The sequence below is a fragment of the Myxocyprinus asiaticus genome, chromosome 31 (assembly GCF_019703515.2).
Source record: "Myxocyprinus asiaticus isolate MX2 ecotype Aquarium Trade chromosome 31, UBuf_Myxa_2, whole genome shotgun sequence".
NCBI lineage: Eukaryota > Metazoa > Chordata > Actinopteri > Cypriniformes > Catostomidae > Myxocyprinus > Myxocyprinus asiaticus.
Window position 1 is genome coordinate 29,950,235 of NC_059374.1, and position 18,209 is coordinate 29,968,443.

The window sequence follows — 18,209 nt, forward strand, 5'->3', positions numbered from 1 at the left end:
ATTTTATCCCATGATTTTTAAACAATTGCAACACATCCTGTTCTTTTTCTCTCTTATCTTCTCTTTTTTTATTCTTATTTTTTGATTTGTGATTTTTAATCAATGCTTCCATTTCTCTACACAGTCACAACAAATGTTCCCTCTGCTGGCCATTTTGTGTTTAAGCCCTTTGTTCTTTTTTCCCATTTGTTAGACAGTTCCCTTATGATGTCTTTACATATTGGATACATTGAGCACATCTGTTCTACTGGTATTGATGTCATTGTTGCTTACTTTTATTATGACAGGGTATCTTGTATTTTTAACGTACCTCTCAAACCCCAGCTCATGTTTACCCTTAACTAGTCTTCACCAGGCTGGTCAGACGAGGATCACTAAAAGTATCCGACCCCTGAATTCCCCTGGACTTTTGCTGGGTGGAGGACTTGTTTTAATTGCTAACTTACTTTATTGATCTTTCTTAAGTATTTCAGAATAGCATTTATTTGTTTTCTATTCAGTGGTTTTACAGGTGTTTCCTCTTCTTCTTCTAACATTGGCCAATGTGAATTATTCTGCATCCAGATAATGTCTCCTCCTAGGCTAATTATGTCAAAACTCCAAAGTTCATCTGCAGCAAACCAATAACCTGTAGCAGATACACCTCCAACCCAATGTATAAAAGTGAGAGATGGGGTTAATTCTGCTTGACACCCTCCCAATACAGTTACAGAAACATTTAATTCACTTCTATTGCAATATTCTAAATGAAAAGGTTCAAGGAAGTCAATCAGGGCTTCCCTTTCCACTTTGTTTAAAGTCCCCTTCCTCTTCTTCCTCTCTTTCTCCCTTTCCCTCGTTTGTTTCTATATAAATCACTCATTATTTACAATGATTACTTGCTGTTATTTCTTTTTGATTTAACACCCATATACTTCCACTCACAACTGTTGGCTACGCTCTGGATCTCTGCCTACAACAATTGTTACATTCACTTTTCCCACAGTTCCATTTGTTGTGTAAAGTGGTGTTAATTCGCCATTGTTGTTGCTATGAAACAACACCTTGCTCTTCCACTGCACTGGACATTTGTCTGTGTTTGTCCAAAGGAAGCCACTGCTTAATACGGTCACTCTTTGTATCCCTTTTGGCCATGGGCTATTTGAGTCCTTTTTGATATAAGGCACATATACTGGGTCAATTGGTATTTTTACTTCTGCACGTAATTGCCCCAATTGAGAAGGACTCAACATATAAAGTCCAGTTAGGTGGTGAACCAATGGTTCAAATGTCAAATGTTTATCCACTATGGCTCTCCAATCTACTGATGGCCGCTCCCTTTCTATTTCCTGCAAATTAGTGATTATAGTCAATTTTTGCATAAATGCTTTTTCCTTTTGTTCTGTGAGATCTCATTTGTCTATTCCTGTACAATCTATGTATTCAGATTCTCTCCAAAAATGAGTACTAATTCCCCGTGTTTCTATTAGTAGTCTTCCTAATTATAGTTCTTTTCTTTTTTCTTTGATCTGTTTCTGTTTGTCAAAGTCAGAAAGGGTCTGCTTCCATATTAGGTCGCTTCTTAATGCAAAATTATTAATGGTCTGTTTCATTAAGCTTTGTAATTCAGCATCAGTAATAGTCTGCTGCCACATTTGGTTGCTGTGTAGGGGAAACACAGAGAAAAAACCTTGTCTGTGTCTTTATGTGTTTCTGTCTGCTCACTCACTGCCTACCTTTCTTACTCGCTCTATATGCCTCACTCAACTCCCACCTTTTCGCTCTTGAGCTCCACTGAATACAATGCAGCCTTTGCAATGCTCCCACTGTATAAGAGAGAAAGAGAGAGAAAAACAAATGCTTTTTCTTACTATAATTCATTCCTTTTTTTAACAAATGTGTTTCTTATCTGAATCACCTGCCTATAATGATTGGTGTCAGATAATTAACACCGATATCTCAAAATATTTTACTGCTTCAATGATTTTCTAATTATGATTCATATTGTTTATCATTCATGTATAGCTATTAATTTAGACCTCATATCTTTGTGTCTTTTGTAACATGTTTCTCAGGAGAAAAATAATTACACAGACACATATCAGCTCATTCATCCACATACAACATAGCATGGTGCAGCCAGCATAAGCACAATACAGTCAACATAAACACATCAACAATCGCAGTCAACATGCAACATGAATATAATTGATTTGTACACAACTTAACACAAGCAATACATGTATTCACAGCAACTTATTCAACACAAGCATGTTTATGATCTTCAGCACATAATTTGAAATATCCAAATAACTTAACTGTCACTATGCCCCTCTTGGGCAACCACGCCTCTTGCGTGCCTGCCAATTCAGCCCAAAATGCAGCGCTATTTTGAAAACAAGGCCGACCATCCAATGTGGGCTCCCTGTGTCTCAGCCTGGTCAAAGGCCAACCATCTATAAACCTTGCGGTATCCGCAGGTTTTCTAACAATGCCAATTCAGCCCACCTCCAGACTCCTGGGGTGCGGTATCCGTAGGTTTTTCAAACTTGCCTATTTAGCCCTCTCAATATTGCTATCTTGACAAGTAGTGCCAACCATCAAAGTGGGCTCACTACTTCTCTACCAGCTCAGGGGCCTCTGTCTCTGCAGGCTCCCATTTGTCGCTGGCGCTCCACTGAGAGCGGTATCCGCAAATTTTGTGTGCACTTCAACTTATTTACAAGACATATTTGCATGCATAGTTTTTGAAACATGGAACCCAGTTCTCTTTCATCCAATTAGTCATTTAATTCAGTTAGAGACTGGAAAGGCCTTGGTTAGAGTTACCACCTGGGCCAAACCTGGCAACAGACTGCACAAAAACACCATTTAAGCAAAATGCTTACCTCAGGTTTTGTGGAGCCAGTGAGTCTGTTCAGTCAGTGCAAGGAAGCCCACAGCAGTTCCACAGAAAGTCCCTTCGTGGTCACCAATTTTATGATGTGGAGCATGGAAAACGTTTCTTCCCCTCTCTGTAAGAAAACTCTCAATGTCAGGAGTTCCAGGTGTCAAAGGTTAGAGTTTATTGAGCAAAACAACAAACCCGAGATGTCAGCTGAGATCTGACTTGCTCGGTCAAAACCCTCCTGTCTTATACAGTTTGTTATCTAGCATTACTTCATGCCTACGCCTTCTTAATATTTTTTGTTTCAAATGGATTCAGCTCACCACCATTATTTCACAGAGCCTCTGACTTCATTTTAATGGTGGAAACCTGGCTGTTAGTTCTTTTTAAAATAAACTTTTAAATTAATTTATTATGAAAGTATACATTTTTACTGAATAATATGTCCTAATCTGAGCATATATAGTTACTTTGATTATTGGTTGCATCAGTCTTTTAACTTTGCATACTTTCATGACTCAGTACCATTGTTCTGTGCTTACAGCTGAGTGCACAGAGCATTCTTGCAACATTAGCACTTTTAGTGTCCTGAAATGCCCTTTCCTAGGTCACACACAGGCCAGGCTTTCTATGTATGTTCTATAATCTAGTACATTTTAATATAAAATCAACTATACATGCTCCAAGTGATCAAGGGTTAAGGGTGTTCCAGTTAAACCCATTGCACGTCTTCCGCCAGTAGTGGACACTCGCACAACGTAAACAGTGACATACATCCAAGTCCATGAGACGGAGTAAAGTTTGCAAGGGAAGGGGATAGAAATTTGAAATGCAGTGCAGCCCAAGTGTGATTATAGACCTTTTTCACACTCTGGGTTTTTGGAACGCGGAAGTAACCGTTTGCAGCGCAAACTTTGACAGCGGTGAATGGGAGTGAATGGGAGTTCACAGCAAATTTTATTTTAACTTAACCATTTGCTCCAAAAGCAAAAGCAAAAAATCCACTTACATTTGAATGACTTTCCAGAAGAGCAAAAAATAGAGAGCGGTGGGTTAAGACAGTCAGATGGGAGAAGATGCCAAATTTACTGTCACTCTCTCAGCAGCTGTAATAGAAACATCCTCACAGCTGTGGTAATTAGTTGTTGTTGTTTTTTTTTTAACTAAATTCAGGGTAATATTACACAAAGCATAATGTTATAAACTTACACTCAATATTTAAAAAAAATTATCATATAAAAAAGTTTGCTAGATTTACGCAGCTAAATAAGGCGGAAACGTGCCATCACAATCTGAAAAAGGTCTATTGAAGTCTTTTAAGTCTCGTCTGAAATCTCATCTCTTTACACTGTCCTTTGAGTCTGACAAATGAAATGTAGGACACAGTTTTGGAGTGTTTGTATTTTAGACTACTGGTGTCTGTGTATGTGGTCATTTTTAAATGTAATGTTTTAAATTCTATTACTGTGAAGCACTTTGGTCAACTCTGTTGTTTTAAATGCTTTATAAATAAAGTTGAGTTGAGATTAAAGCGCAAATGCTGTGATTTAATTATATAAATATATAGTTTACATGTGCTGCGTGGTTCACAGTGGATTAGTGCTCTGCTCTGTCATCTGATACAATGTGAATGATTCTCAATGTCTGTGGAGTTTCCAGTGTATGAGCAGTCGGATTTATACATTCATTTAAAGTACACAGCTCATCCACACAAAGATTGCAGCCTTCAGCGGTTTAATAAATCACATTAGGACATGTCACTCGGATTAATTGTCCATTTCAGTGTAAAAGGAGTAACAGAGCATGCATTCAAATTAAGCCTGTGAGCATTTTAAAGCTGTTGTGTGTCAGTCATATTGCGTGCTGATACCGGACAGAGTCGGTGCTCGGTACTACTGCAGAAACACTTGTATTGTTACTTTTTTTTTATTTTAGTAGACTTGGTACCGAAGTAACGGTACTTTTGACAACACTAGATCCATGGCAAGTCCCAGGAAAGGTGTATACATGTCTGAAGTCAGCACAAATATTGCCAAATTTGACTTTCATGGACATTTAAATATATTTTATCCACGATTTACCAACGTACACCGGCGAGCCTGTTGTGTGACCTGCGACTGTACATGCCTACCGGATCACTGTAAACATCTCTCATTCAGAAGTTACACATGTTAGTGTTGTTTTCTGCTCTTACTTGGTCACAATATTACAAAACGTCTGTGATAATCCCATCTATACAAATGAAAGAGCTGCTTTTAACTCATGAAAAATATACAGAAAGCAACCGAGGCGTATTAGTGAATAAGACTAACATGTTTACATTGTAGTCTGGTGGTGTGAATAAAGTCTGTGCTTCATAATCTTATGATGTGTTGTTTATTGACATATTAGTAGATACACATTAAATATATACTATATATTCACATTATAGTGTTTTTTTTTTTATTACAACCTGTGACAGTTATCACATATCTTTATACAGTCTGGGTGTTATGAATAACATCATCCTGTGTGCATTTCCAGTTTAAATGTATCAAAATCGATGATGTTATAAATATAATAGACATGTGTACAGATAACTGAAATGTCTGAATAAATGAGCAAAGACCCACAAGTGTTTTTATCCGTGTTCTCCCCCTTCACGGCTTGACTTTGGCGAAATTATGACGTCACTTAAAAGATAAAACTTTATTGAAAGAAAATTTTCATTTTGGCTATGTTAAGTAAACACCAGTATCACTTTTTCATGATTTATAAAATTGAAAAAATAAAAAATAAATTTTAGCCAGCTTTTGCCACATCCCACAGTGCAGCACAATGAAGGTATATGGAAATCTGGTCATAAAAATGGCTCTCAAATCATACAGCGATGTCACATGAAACAGGTCAATTAAATGTGCTATGAATGCTATAAAATATCTATTCTCTACTCCAGTGTTTCCTAGCCGTTCCTGAAGCCCCCCCTTCAAGAACACAGCTTTACTATTGATTAATCATTGCATGTAAACGTTGTGAACTCTTTTGCGCATTCTATGCCCTGGGAATGGCATAGCACTCGTATGTGCGGGGCAGTCGGCCGAAGCTGCAGTTGGTTGGGGTTGTGTCGAGCTGCTCGGGTGGCACTGTGGCTTTGAAGGTGAAGTGTTGGAGGAGGGAAGTGAAAAAAAGGAAGAGTTCTATCCGGGCCAGAGCCTCACCAGGACATGCACGCTTCCCTGTATAATGAAAAGACTGGAGTCAATGTAATATTGTAGAATCTATCTAAAATAATTATTTTATTAGCCATTTTATTATCTGTGATCCAGGAGCAATGAAAATTTCACCAAGTTCTTTTGTCCTAGCATGACTATAACAGTGAGAATGTACAAAGAACTATTTAGCATATGTTGACTTCAGTCTCCATCTTAAGAGCAACCACTTTGTCCTGTATTTTTGTAGCATTGTGATCTAATATGTACAATGAATCTCTAAATTTACCCATGCCGAATACAACAAATGCATCATTCTTCTTGAATCTTCTGTCTACATCCAGGAAGTTTTCTGGGTCGAAGCAATGTGGGTTCTTCCACAGTTTTGGGTCAGTCAGCACAGAGGATAGCAGTGGAAAAACCATGGTTCCCTAAAAATATATATATATAGAGAGAGAGAGAGAGAGACACTCAAGATTGATTTTAGATCCATTTAATTTTAGTACTTTACTAAACATTTTAATCAACAATAAAATAATGGCATAAGTAAGAGTGAACAATAAACCAAACTTAAAGGGATAGTTCACCTAAGAATGAAAATTATCTCATCATTTACTGACCCTCATGCCATCCCAGATGTGTTTGACTTTCTTTCTTCTGCAGAACACAAAGATTTTTAGAAGAATATCTCTGCTCTATAGGTCCATACAATTCAAGTAAATCTCCACTTTCACTTTCACATGCATCCACATTTTGAAACTGAAAGTGGAGATTTATGGTAAATAAATAAATAAAAAAAAGGACTAAAATATTGATCCGTTTCTCACCCATACCTATCATATCGCTTCTGAAGATGTGGATTTAACGACTGGAGTCTTATGGATTACTTTTATGTGGCCTTAATCAGATTTTTGGAGCTTCAAAGGTCTTTGCACTATTCACTTTCATTGTAAGGACCAACAGAGCTTAAATATTCTTCTAAAAATCTTTGTTTGAGTTCTGCAGAAGAAAGAAATTCATACACATCTGGGATGGCATGAGGGTGAGTAATGATTTTTTTATTTTTTGGTGAACTATCCCTTTATTTTCAACTGCTCTCCTCTTGAGAGAAACTAAAATTCAACATCACTTTGAGTAGGTGTTTCAAAAAAATTATTGCAATAAACACATAGTAAATCTGTAAAGGAAAATGTACACAGAGGGGTCTTGTATCACCCTTGTATCAGGTTTATTTTTTGACAGTGACAGACTGACTGTACATTATTTTGATTATTACACAGCTACTTACTGAATAAATAAAAAAATAATTTGAAATTACAATTATTTTATTATGTGAGAAGAACGTCCTTGTTACTTTCGTAACCTCCATTCCCTGATGGAGGGAACGAGATGTTGTGTCGATGTAGTGACACTAGGGGTCACCCTTGGGAGCCCCAAACACCTCTGATCTTTGAGAAAAGGCCAATGGGAATTGGCGAGTTGAATTTGCATGCCACTCCCTCGGACATACGGGTATAAAAAGAGCTGACTTGCAACCACTGATTCAGGTTTGTGCTGAGGAGCTGAGACAAGGTCCATTTCAGCGGGTAGTTCAATGCTGTGGCAGGAGAGACACAATGTCTCGTTCCCTCCATCAGGGAACAGATGTTAGGAAAGTAACCAGGATGTTCCCTATCTGTCACTCACTCAACGTTGTGTTGATGTAGTGACACTAGGGGTCCCTATATAAAATGCCATAACTAGCTGAACTGTGTTACGTGAACTGGCGGTGCGAGACGGGTGGACTATTGTGTGCCTCATAGCCAGCGCACCCGGCCGTCACGTAACCTCCCCCAACGCTCTTACAAGTGTCGTACAGTCCCCTACACCTCGGGGACAAGTCGACTGCCCAAAAAATGGGGACCGGCTGCCCCAGCCGCGGCCTCTTCTCTTTCTTCTCCCCAAAAGGAAAAATCGTTCAGCTGGGGGCCATATAGCGTCCACATCGGGGGGGTGTCACTCCCAAGGGGAAGACACTGCAGAGACCACACCCTGCCCGAGGGGGAGGAAATTGTGTGGAAATATGTCACATGGTCTTACCGAGTCTTGTCAGCAGTGTCTCATGTGGAGAAGTCCCCGTGGTAGGTCCTACCCGGGGGGGAGGAGCTCTACAAACACAGTGACCGGGGCAGAGGGGCCTCTGCCCAAGGAAGACACGGGTTCACCAACAGGGGAACCATCTCGCAGAAGATACATCACACAGGGTTACATATGGACAACCAGTGCATGTGGAGCACCTACCCCAGTACAGGGCCAAGTTAGCACACGTACTGGGTCGGCAACAAGTTTCTCCGCAAACTTGCCTGCCACAGGGCTAAGGAGGAAGGACATCCAGGGTCCACAACTTCGTGAACACGACTTGGGGTAAATAGCGCACGTCTTCGCCTCCAGGAGGGGAAAGGCGCTATATGCAAGCGGTACACCTGTCCAGCTGTCCTGCAACTTACCTGCTTGTACCTGACAACACACAGAACAAGACTGGCTCAACCCGGAGATTGTAGAACCTCGAAGGTGTTGGCAAGCCTGCTGCACTGCAGATGTCTGCTAAAGAGGTGCCATTGGTCAGAGCCCAGGAGGCTGCCACACTCATATCATGCCTGAATTTGGCATGATATGCCAAAGCGATGGCATCAGTGACCCAGTGGGCAATCCTCTGTTTGGAGACAGCACTCCCTTTCCGCTGTCCTCCAAAGCAGACAAAGAGCTGCTCAGAGCACCTAAAGCTCTGCGTGTGATCCAAATAGATGCACAAAGCACACACTGGACACAGCAACGACAAGGCTGGGTCTGCCTCCTCCTGGGGCAGCGCTTGCAAGTTCACCACCTGATCCCGAAATGGGGTTGTGGGAATCATGGGCACATAGCCCGGTCGGGGTCTCAGTACCACGTGAGAGTATCCCGGACTGAACTCCAGGCACGTGTTGCCGACAGAGAACGCCTGCAGGTCCCCTACCCTCTTGATGGAAGTGAGTGCAGTCAAGAGGGCAGTCTTCAAGAAGAGTGCCTTTAGCTCAACTGACTCCAGGAGCTCAAATGGAGCTCCCAGTAGGCCCCAAAGGACCATGGAGAGGTCCCACGAGGGGACGAGACTTGGTCTGGGAGGATTCAGCCTCCTCGCGCCTCTAAGGAACCTGATGATCAGGTCGTGCTTCCCTAAATACTTAACCGTCAACTGCATCGTGGTGCACCGCTATAGCGGCCACGTACACCTTCAAGGTGGAGGGAGACAGCTACCCCTCCAGCCTCTCCTGCAGGAAGGAAAGCACTGACCCGACTGCACATCTCTGGGGTCTTCACATCGGGAAGAACACCACTTAGCGAACAGACGCCACTTCAAGGCATACAGACGCCTCGTAGAGGGAGCCCTATCCTGAGTGATCGTGCTACCACCGCGGGCAGTAGACCACTTGGGTTTTCCATGTCCCGTCCAAGGGCCAGACGTAGAGATTTCAGAGGTCTGGTCATGGGTGCCAGATGGTGCCCCGTCCCTGAGAAAGAAGGTCCTTCCTCAGAGGAATTCGCCGGGGGGGCTGTCGAGAGGAGCATGAGGTCTGAGAACCATGTCTGGGTGGTCCAGTAAGGTGCTACTAGGATGACCTGCTCCTCGTCCTCCCTGACCTTGCACAGCATCTGTGCAAGTATGTTCACTGGGGGAACGCATACTTGCATAGCCCCCGGGGCCAGCTGTGTGCCAGCGCATCTGTGCCGAGGGGAGACTTGGTCAGGGATACCAGAGCAGGCAGTGGGAGGATTCCCGGGAAGCGAACAGGTCTACCTGCGCTTGACCGAATCGACTCCAAATCAGCTGGACCACCTGTGGGTGGAGTCTCCACTCTCCCCTGAGCATGACCTGCAGTGACAGCATGTCCGCCAGGGGATGTGAGTGGCTTGCAACTACTTGAGCCACTGCTGACTCCAGAGGAGGAGACGGCGGACGAGTCGCGACATGCGACGAGCGCGTACGCCGCCTTGGCTGTTAATGTACGGTACTATCACATGTTGTCCATCCAGACCAACACGTGCTTATCCTGGATCAATGGCCGAAGCCTCCACAGGGCGAGCAATACTGCCAGCAACTCAAGGCAGTTGATATGCCAACGCAGTCGTGGCCCTGTCCAGGAGCCGGCAACTGCGCGCCCATTGCACATGGTGCCCAGCCATACTTGGAGGCGTCTGTCGTAACCACGACGCACCTGCACTAAGGGGACCCCTGCTCGCAGAAATGCAAGGTCCGTCCAAGGGCTGAACAGGTGGTGGCAGATCGGCGTGATGGCCACGCGATGTGCCCCATGGCACCATGCCCATCTCGGGACTCGAGTCTGAAGCCAGTGCTGAAGCGGTCTCATATGCATCAACCCGAGCAGCGTGACCACCGCCGAGGACGCCATATGCCCCAGGAGCCTCTAAAATTGTTTCAGTAGGACCGCCGTTCTCCGCCTGAACGCCTTCAGACAGTTCAGCACCGACTGTGCATGCTCACTCGTGAGGCGCGCCATCATAGAGACTGAGTCTAACTCCATGCCGAGAAAAGAGATGCTCTGAACCAAGGAGAGCTTGCTCTTTTCCCAGTTGACCCGAAGCCCCATCCGGCTGAGGTGGTTGAGCACCAAGTCCCTGTGCGCACACAACAAATCCCGAGAGTGAGCTAGAATCAGCCAGTCATCGAGATAGTTGAGGAAGCAGGGCAAGGGCTGCCTCTGTGACTTTCGTGAAGGCGCGAGGTGACAGGGACAGACCGAAGGGGAGGACCTTGTACTGGAGCTCTGGACTCGTGGCCATGCTGAGTCTGGAGACATCGAAGCACTTATCTAACTCTATATTCCCACTATAGGACCGGTCCAGGATGGGGGAGAAGGGAAATCGTCCTCGCGGCCTGTCGCAACTGTCCTGGTGTGGGTGCAATTGTGCCACAGCTGGGCGCGCGGGGGTGGGGGGCCCGCCTGCGGAGCGCCATGCCTGCCATAAAGGTGCGGTGCCTGGCGGTCATGATAATGATGGCCGTGGACACCGAATGTGTGACCCAGGAAGTGAGGAAACTGCTCTTTTCTGAAATCATCAGAAAAGGAAAACAAGGATTCTCCTCCCAGCCCTCCACCGGGGGATGGAGTGGTCTACTTACCAGCTCCAGGTCTGTAGCGGGTCTCCGTCTCCCTGGGTCGCCCGTGGTGTCTGCTTCCTGTGGGTGGCACCATGCTGGGGCCGTCCTCCTGGGTCGGGCTGCGGCGGAGCCGGTGTTCTTGCCGCAGGGGGACGCCCTTGGCGACAAGCAGATGGGGTGCGGGATCTTGATCCGCACTGCGGCAGGATGTGCTGGATAGCCTCCATCTGCTCCTTAACCGTCGAGAACTGCTGGGCAAAGTCCTCGACGGTGTCGCAGAATAGGCCAACCTGGGAGATGGGGGCGTCAAGGAATCGTACCTTGTCAGCATCCTTCATCTCGACCAGGTTGAGCCAAAGGTGGCGCTCCTGGACCACCAGGGTGGACATCGCCTGCCCGAGAGACCTCACCGTGACCTTCGTTGCCCGGCGGGTGAGACCGGTCACCGAGCACAGCTCCTGCATCAATCCTGGGTCAGAACTTACCTCGTGCAGTTCTCTCAGTGCCTTGGCTTGGGGCACTTGCAGGAGAGCCATGGCGTGCAGGGTGGAGGCGGCCTGTCCAGTGGCACCGTAGGCCTTAGTCGCCAGTGACGACGTAATCCTACAGACCCTGGATGGGAGTCTTGGACAGTTCCGCCAGGTGGTGGCATTTTGCGGACACAAGTGCACTGCAACCGCCTTATCCACCTGGGGAATTGCCGAGTACCCCCTGGCAGCCCTACCGTCAAGGGTAGTGAGAGCAGAGGAGCCCATAAATCGGGTCCGGGCAGTGAAAGGTGCCCGCCACGATCTTGTGAGCTCATCATGCACCTCCGGGAAGAAAGGAACCGGGGCGGGGCACGGCCGTGAGCGGCACTCTGAGCCAAGGAACCGATCATCGAGCCGTGAGGGTTCATGGGGGAGTGGATGGTTCCACTCCAGCCCGACGCTCGTAGCCGCCCAGGCAAGCATGGCCGCCAGCTCTGCGTCAGCCTGTGACTGGGCGACCGCACCCGCAGGTCCTCGGGAGCTCATCCTCAGCTTTCGAGGTGAATGGATTGGCGGAGGAATTCAGCTCACTGAAACACAACTGCTCGGCTCCGAAGAAAAAATGTGAATAAGTGGTTGCAAGCCAGCTCCTTTCACACCCGTATGTCCAGGGGAGTGGCATGCAAATTCCACTCGCCAATTCCCATTGGCCTTTTCTCAAAGATCAGAGGTGTTTGGGGCTCCCAAGGGCGACCCCTAGTGTCACTACATCGACACAACTTTGAGTGAGTGACAGATAGGGAAATAGAAATGGAGTGAAATGAGACATATGGAACTAACACAGGAAATTAGTTGTCTGGGACAATGGTTAATTATACAATAATACAAAAATATTTGATTGCAGAATGACACAATTGACTGATCAGAATCACATATTCCAGAGAGACATGTAATAAGTAACTGCAAAGGCTCTTACTGCCCCGACAAATACCAAACAACACCAAATTCTGTTAACCCTGTTGGTGTTTGTTGGGGCAGAATGAAAATGGCCCACATTTGTTGTCCTACATTTTAAATTCTAAAGCCAACTTTAGAATGTTTGAAATGTCAGTGTTTTTGCCATTTAGTAGGGTAGTGTGAAGTAGCCTAAAGAGAAAAACAATAAAGAATACCTCAGGAATGACATAGCCATTGAATTCGGTGTCACACATCATCTTGTGTGGTACAGCAATGGGGGCGAGGTCCATGCTGCGCTGAACCTCATGGATTACAGCATCTGTGTACGGCATCTTCTGTCTGTCTTCTATGGAGGGCCAACTTTCCTGTCCTACAACCTCATCAAGTTCACGTTGAACGCGCTCTGTACAAAACATCAAGTAAAAACCCACTTGATTCTACCTGCTGCTTGTCCATGTTTGGACACAATAGACCCTTTGTTTTCTCTCACCTTGGATATCTGGGTGCTTCATCATCATAAGTAGAGCATGTCTGAGTGTGGATGAGGTTGTTTCTGTGCCGGCACTGAACATGTTCCATATCAGTGATATAAGGTTTTCTAAATAATATTCTGTGTCAGGCTTGTCTTTCTCCTGCAAAAATGAACAGTATGTATGAAGAGTTAACACCTCATTCTCAGTCTACTCTGCAGTGAAAAGAAAATTCATTTACACTATCTTCAGCTGCAAGACTCATCTAGTGCTCTGAACACAAAAATAGACTAAAAAAATCTATATCTATCTATAATGAAAGAGGCTGTTTAGATGGATTAATCCAAATTGCCTTTGAACCTCCTAAAGGCAGAAGTGATCTCAGAGACGCATGTTTTATTGACATGTTATGATTTCACCACCAGAGGGTGTAAGAAACGTATACATCAGAGTTGCCTCAATTGGTATTCCTTTATGATCCAGATTTTACATCAAGTGGCCACATAACACAGTACCAAAAATGTGTCATACAAAATGTCTATAAAACCAAACATAAAAAGTATTAATATTACCATGAACTGCACTGCCCCAAAAATATAGGAAGACTTTTAAAGGTTCATGAGCCTTTTATTTAGCTATCTTAACTATCCATAATCATTTGTTTAGTTGCATTTTATTGTTTGCATTTAGCAAAGTGTTTTTATTTTTATTGATATACTTCCATATCCACAACCATATCTGAAATGACCTGCGGTCGTGACCCACCAGTTAAGAAACACTGGCTGGTCACGATGACTAAGATTAGAAATGGACTTTGATTTGATTATTTACATAATTATTTCAATTATTTACCTCCTCCATCTTTAACAAAAATGACTCAATAAAGTCCTGTGGGCATGACGGATCCACGTTATTCATTCGTGCATTTGCCTGACGTTTACAGTATTCTCTGGCCTCTTCAAGGTCTTTAAACAATTTATGGTGTTTCCCAGGGAAGAGACTGACTAGCCAAGGGAACACATTGTAGATCTGTAAAGATAAGAAAGTACAGTTAAGAAGAAACATCAAGATTTTCAGCAGATCGAGACTCGGAATACAATTAAAATATATAATGTATATAAATATAATGTATAATAAAAAAAATATGATTTGGGTAGTTTGCATGAAATATTTCAAAGGTGCACTCAATAATTTTTTCCTCATTACAAAAGTTTTACTCCTAAGGAAATCAATTGCAATTTTAAAACATATGTATAAAATTATGGTGACTCAAATGAGATGAAGACTCCAGTCTTATTAGTAACCCTATAAAAGCTGTTTTATTCTACATGGAAAGGGTCCCCTCATGTGGGCTGCCATGTTACTGTAGGATCACATGACCAGTCGAATACTACTCCTTAATCTCAGTAACCCCTCTGTTATTGGACTCTTTAATTCCTAGATTAAATTAATCATGGCTGACTGTGAATAGTGATTTTCTATAATGGCATCTTTAACTGAAAGCTTTTGTGTTTCAATGATGCTGCATCCACACCACTGGTGTCAGTGTTAGTATAAGAGTACATAAATAAAAACATACTGAGTGCACCTTTAAACAGCATTTTGCTAATTCTTTTATAATTTTTCTATATTCCGTTTTTATAACCTCATATTACAGTAAATAAGAGACTACATGAAATATTTGTACTTTCAAAAATAATTTTTCATACCACAGGAACATTTAAATGAACAAGGCAAAAAGGTGATTAAAATGGTAAAACCCTTAAAAGAAATGGTCACCAGTCACAGCATCTAAAATACTCTTTCCCTTATGCATTCATATACATTATAACCTAATCTGACGTTGATTAAAAGAAAGAAAAAAAAAGCTCGAACATATTATGCGTCAACTACCTGTATATATATATATATATATATATATATATATATATATATATATATATATATATATATATATATATATATATATATATATATATATATATATTTTTTTTTTTTTTTTTAAATACTATACTAAAATTACAAATTCTTTAGGTAATATTACCTGTCCAAGAGGGCTGTTCAGGATAAAAAAGTAAGAATTTACTGTCTGAAGGAGAAACTTAAACTGTGGATCATCATATTCAAACCTATGGCCAAAAACAATGCTGCAGATCACATTGGCCACCGCATTGGACAGCATGTCTGCTGGGTTGAATGTTGAGCCTTTGAGAGAAAAATAGCACAAAGTTCATGTTCCCATTACTGACAGTGTCCTAAAATCTAGTTTAAAGCTTTGTAAAAAAAAAAAAATCACCATACTCAGTAACATGAGAGAAGTGCTGAAAACTGGCTTCACTGGATTTCATTTAATCCCTTAGATATCCATTTACAGTTTGATCTACAGGGTGTGCAATTAAATTAATTTTGTTTCTTGACCCTGTTGTACCTATTCTTGTATATAGACCCAGTAAGTTGTTTACGCAGCTGCTATTTGTGTTTACTATCCTACTTGCGTGTCCTGTGTTTGATGTTTTTGAACTCTAGCTAATATTCCTAAATATAATGTATATATATATATATATATATATATATATAAAAAAAATTCTACCTTCACATTTTTTAAACATTTTCACAATATTGTGAGCCTCCTCCCTGACTTTGTCCTCAATGCTCCTGCGGCCCATTCCAAAGTTCTTCAGTGTCATAAGAGAGAACCTGCGCATCTCCTTCCATCGGTGTCCGCTAGTGGACAGCACACCTGTAAACAGAGGCAATGTTAACAGTATTTCTTATGTTCTATCAAACAAACTACATATTTGTTCTAAATACTTTATAGTATAACAATATTGTAATGTTTTGTGTGAATAACATTTATAATTTAAAGAAAAATCACCCACTCCACTCAAAAAAAATATTTTAGCCTATTATTAAGATTTTATTGAATTAAGAATACTCAAATTAATTTAATGGAATTTTGTTATGAAATTGAAATGCATAATTCGTATAATCTTTTTTTTTATTTTTTATTTTTTTTATATATATTTTTTTTATATATATAACTCTCCCAAAATACAAGTTATGTGTAAAAATGTTAACACAGAGTGGAACTTAAAACCAGAATTAAGTGAATTTACCGTATCCAAGAGTGGACCTCATAATCAGGGGATAAGAGGCCCTGCCACTGAATTCTTCACCTAGACCAATCATGGTATCCTTTAGCGCTTGATATCCAGAAATAATCACCACAGGAGTGTTTGCCAACCAGAAGGTAACAACAGAGCCATACTTCTTACTGAGCTAAGGATAGAAGAGTTATCATGGTTTTATAAGGGACATTTTGATGTCATATGGTTTAAACTCTATTTATTCAAATTACATGTAGGCTACTCCAAAGTTCCCATTTTCAAGGGGCTACAGTAACTAAAAGTCACATGATACAAATGTGTGCTTTCTCTATCAATGGTTTTGTTTGTTGGTTTTAAACCTAAACCTATTCAAAAAACCCTTATCATCATATTTTTGCGATAGCTATAAACAATAAAGAAATGCATACATTCAGTCAAGAGACAACCATGCAATAAATGTAGCCAAATGTAACTAAAAACTTGAACTATGTACAACTATGTACAACACAAAGGTATTGTGCCATAAATGTCAGGTAATGGCAAGTTGTAAAATTTGTTTGGGGGAAAAAAACAAAAAACAAAAAAACAACTGTTTGATGGTTTTAATGTTGGAATTTTGCTAAAATGCCTACAACAGGCTGTTAAATAGCAGGTTTCATTATGACAACTTAGCCTAATGTATATACTGTAGTGTGATAACATGCCCTGCCACCAAAAGTCAACATGTTTTTAATGATCTGTATCTGTTTTTCCTGGGCAAAAATGGTTGAAATTTCCAATAGGTTTTTGTAGCCAAGACTTTGGGGTATGTCTATTCAAAAATTGCCTTTCAAAAATGAACCAACCCTAAGAAATATTCACTGGAGTAAAAAGTGTCACAACTTGCCCTGGTCTTACCTACAGTATATGAAATACTGTATATGACTGAGTTATGATGCGCTATAGTCAGCAAATCAGAGAGTGATTCATCTTCAGCACAATTCATCTTTTAGCAACAACAGTAAAAGCAGCATTTGTTTTCTTTGCATTCAGCCCTCTTGTGTACTTGTGTAATCTCTGGGGGGGGTTCACGAGTCCCAAAATGATCACTCTCACCTAGTAACAGCACAACAATGGTATAATAGTATCGCAAATTAACCTGAAAACCCCAAAATGAAACAGATGCAGTCCAAAAAGCAGTGAGAGAAATGAAAACTGTTCTTCAAAACTGCTTTTTCTTAAGTTATCAAACCCTGTGGTAAACAAAAATATCCTTAAAGCCTTAAGGTTTCCCCATAGGAGTATGAAGGGGAAAAGAGAGTGTGAGAGGTACAGTACATACTGTACCATAAACAACAACTCTGATAATGCACATGTAATCTCTGCAACTACTAACAACAGGCTAAACACGTAGATTATACATTCAATGTTTGCAGAAAACCTGTTCAGTATGATTCAGTGTGGAAAGTTCAAGGTTGTTCATGAAGCTAGATTGAGGCATGTTGACAAATGAAAATTTGATTAAGAAGTTTAAGAATTATAGAAGTACAACTCATCAAAACATCCTTGATTTAAATATATATATATATATATATATTCTTTTAAATACGTTTTGTTTGTAGAGCATTTATAAAGGGAATCATACCAAAGATGTGCAAAACTGCGAAAAGTAGCATATGAATATCTTCTCTTTTGTATTCTGTGTACTTATACACAGTCTGTGTAATACTCAACTAGTTGTAGTCTACCTGCACAAGTAATTGTCACAAATGCGCACATCCTTATAAGCCCTGACAACAATCATACAAGAACAAACAGAAACCTCTAAGCAGTGAATACTAACCTCTAGGTAATACTTGTATGGTTCCTTTATATCAAATTGAAAGATATTTCCCAGCAGTGGTCTAGGAGTGGGTCCTGGAGGCAGACGTCCGAAACTCCTCTGCCTTCCTCGACTCTTCCAAAGCAATAACAGCACCAAGACAGCCATTACAACTGATAGTATATTTGTCTTTAATGCCAATAATATATCCAT

At 41.7% G+C, this 18,209-nt stretch overlaps 1 protein-coding gene across 1 annotated transcript; it reads right to left on the reverse strand.

The window, feature by feature from the left end:
- Positions 1-5,828: 5,828 nt before the first annotated feature.
- LOC127422391 (cytochrome P450 2M1-like) lies at positions 5,829-18,209 on the reverse strand. Its single transcript, XM_051665881.1, has 9 exons — positions 18,018-18,209; positions 16,205-16,367; positions 15,679-15,828; positions 15,133-15,293; positions 13,941-14,117; positions 13,109-13,250; positions 12,834-13,021; positions 6,344-6,485; positions 5,829-6,081 (listed from the first exon to the last, which is right to left on the reverse strand). The coding sequence occupies exons 1-9, from the start codon at positions 18,207-18,209 to the stop codon at positions 5,897-5,899; spliced, it is 1,500 nt and encodes a 499-aa protein (XP_051521841.1). The 3' UTR covers positions 5,829-5,896.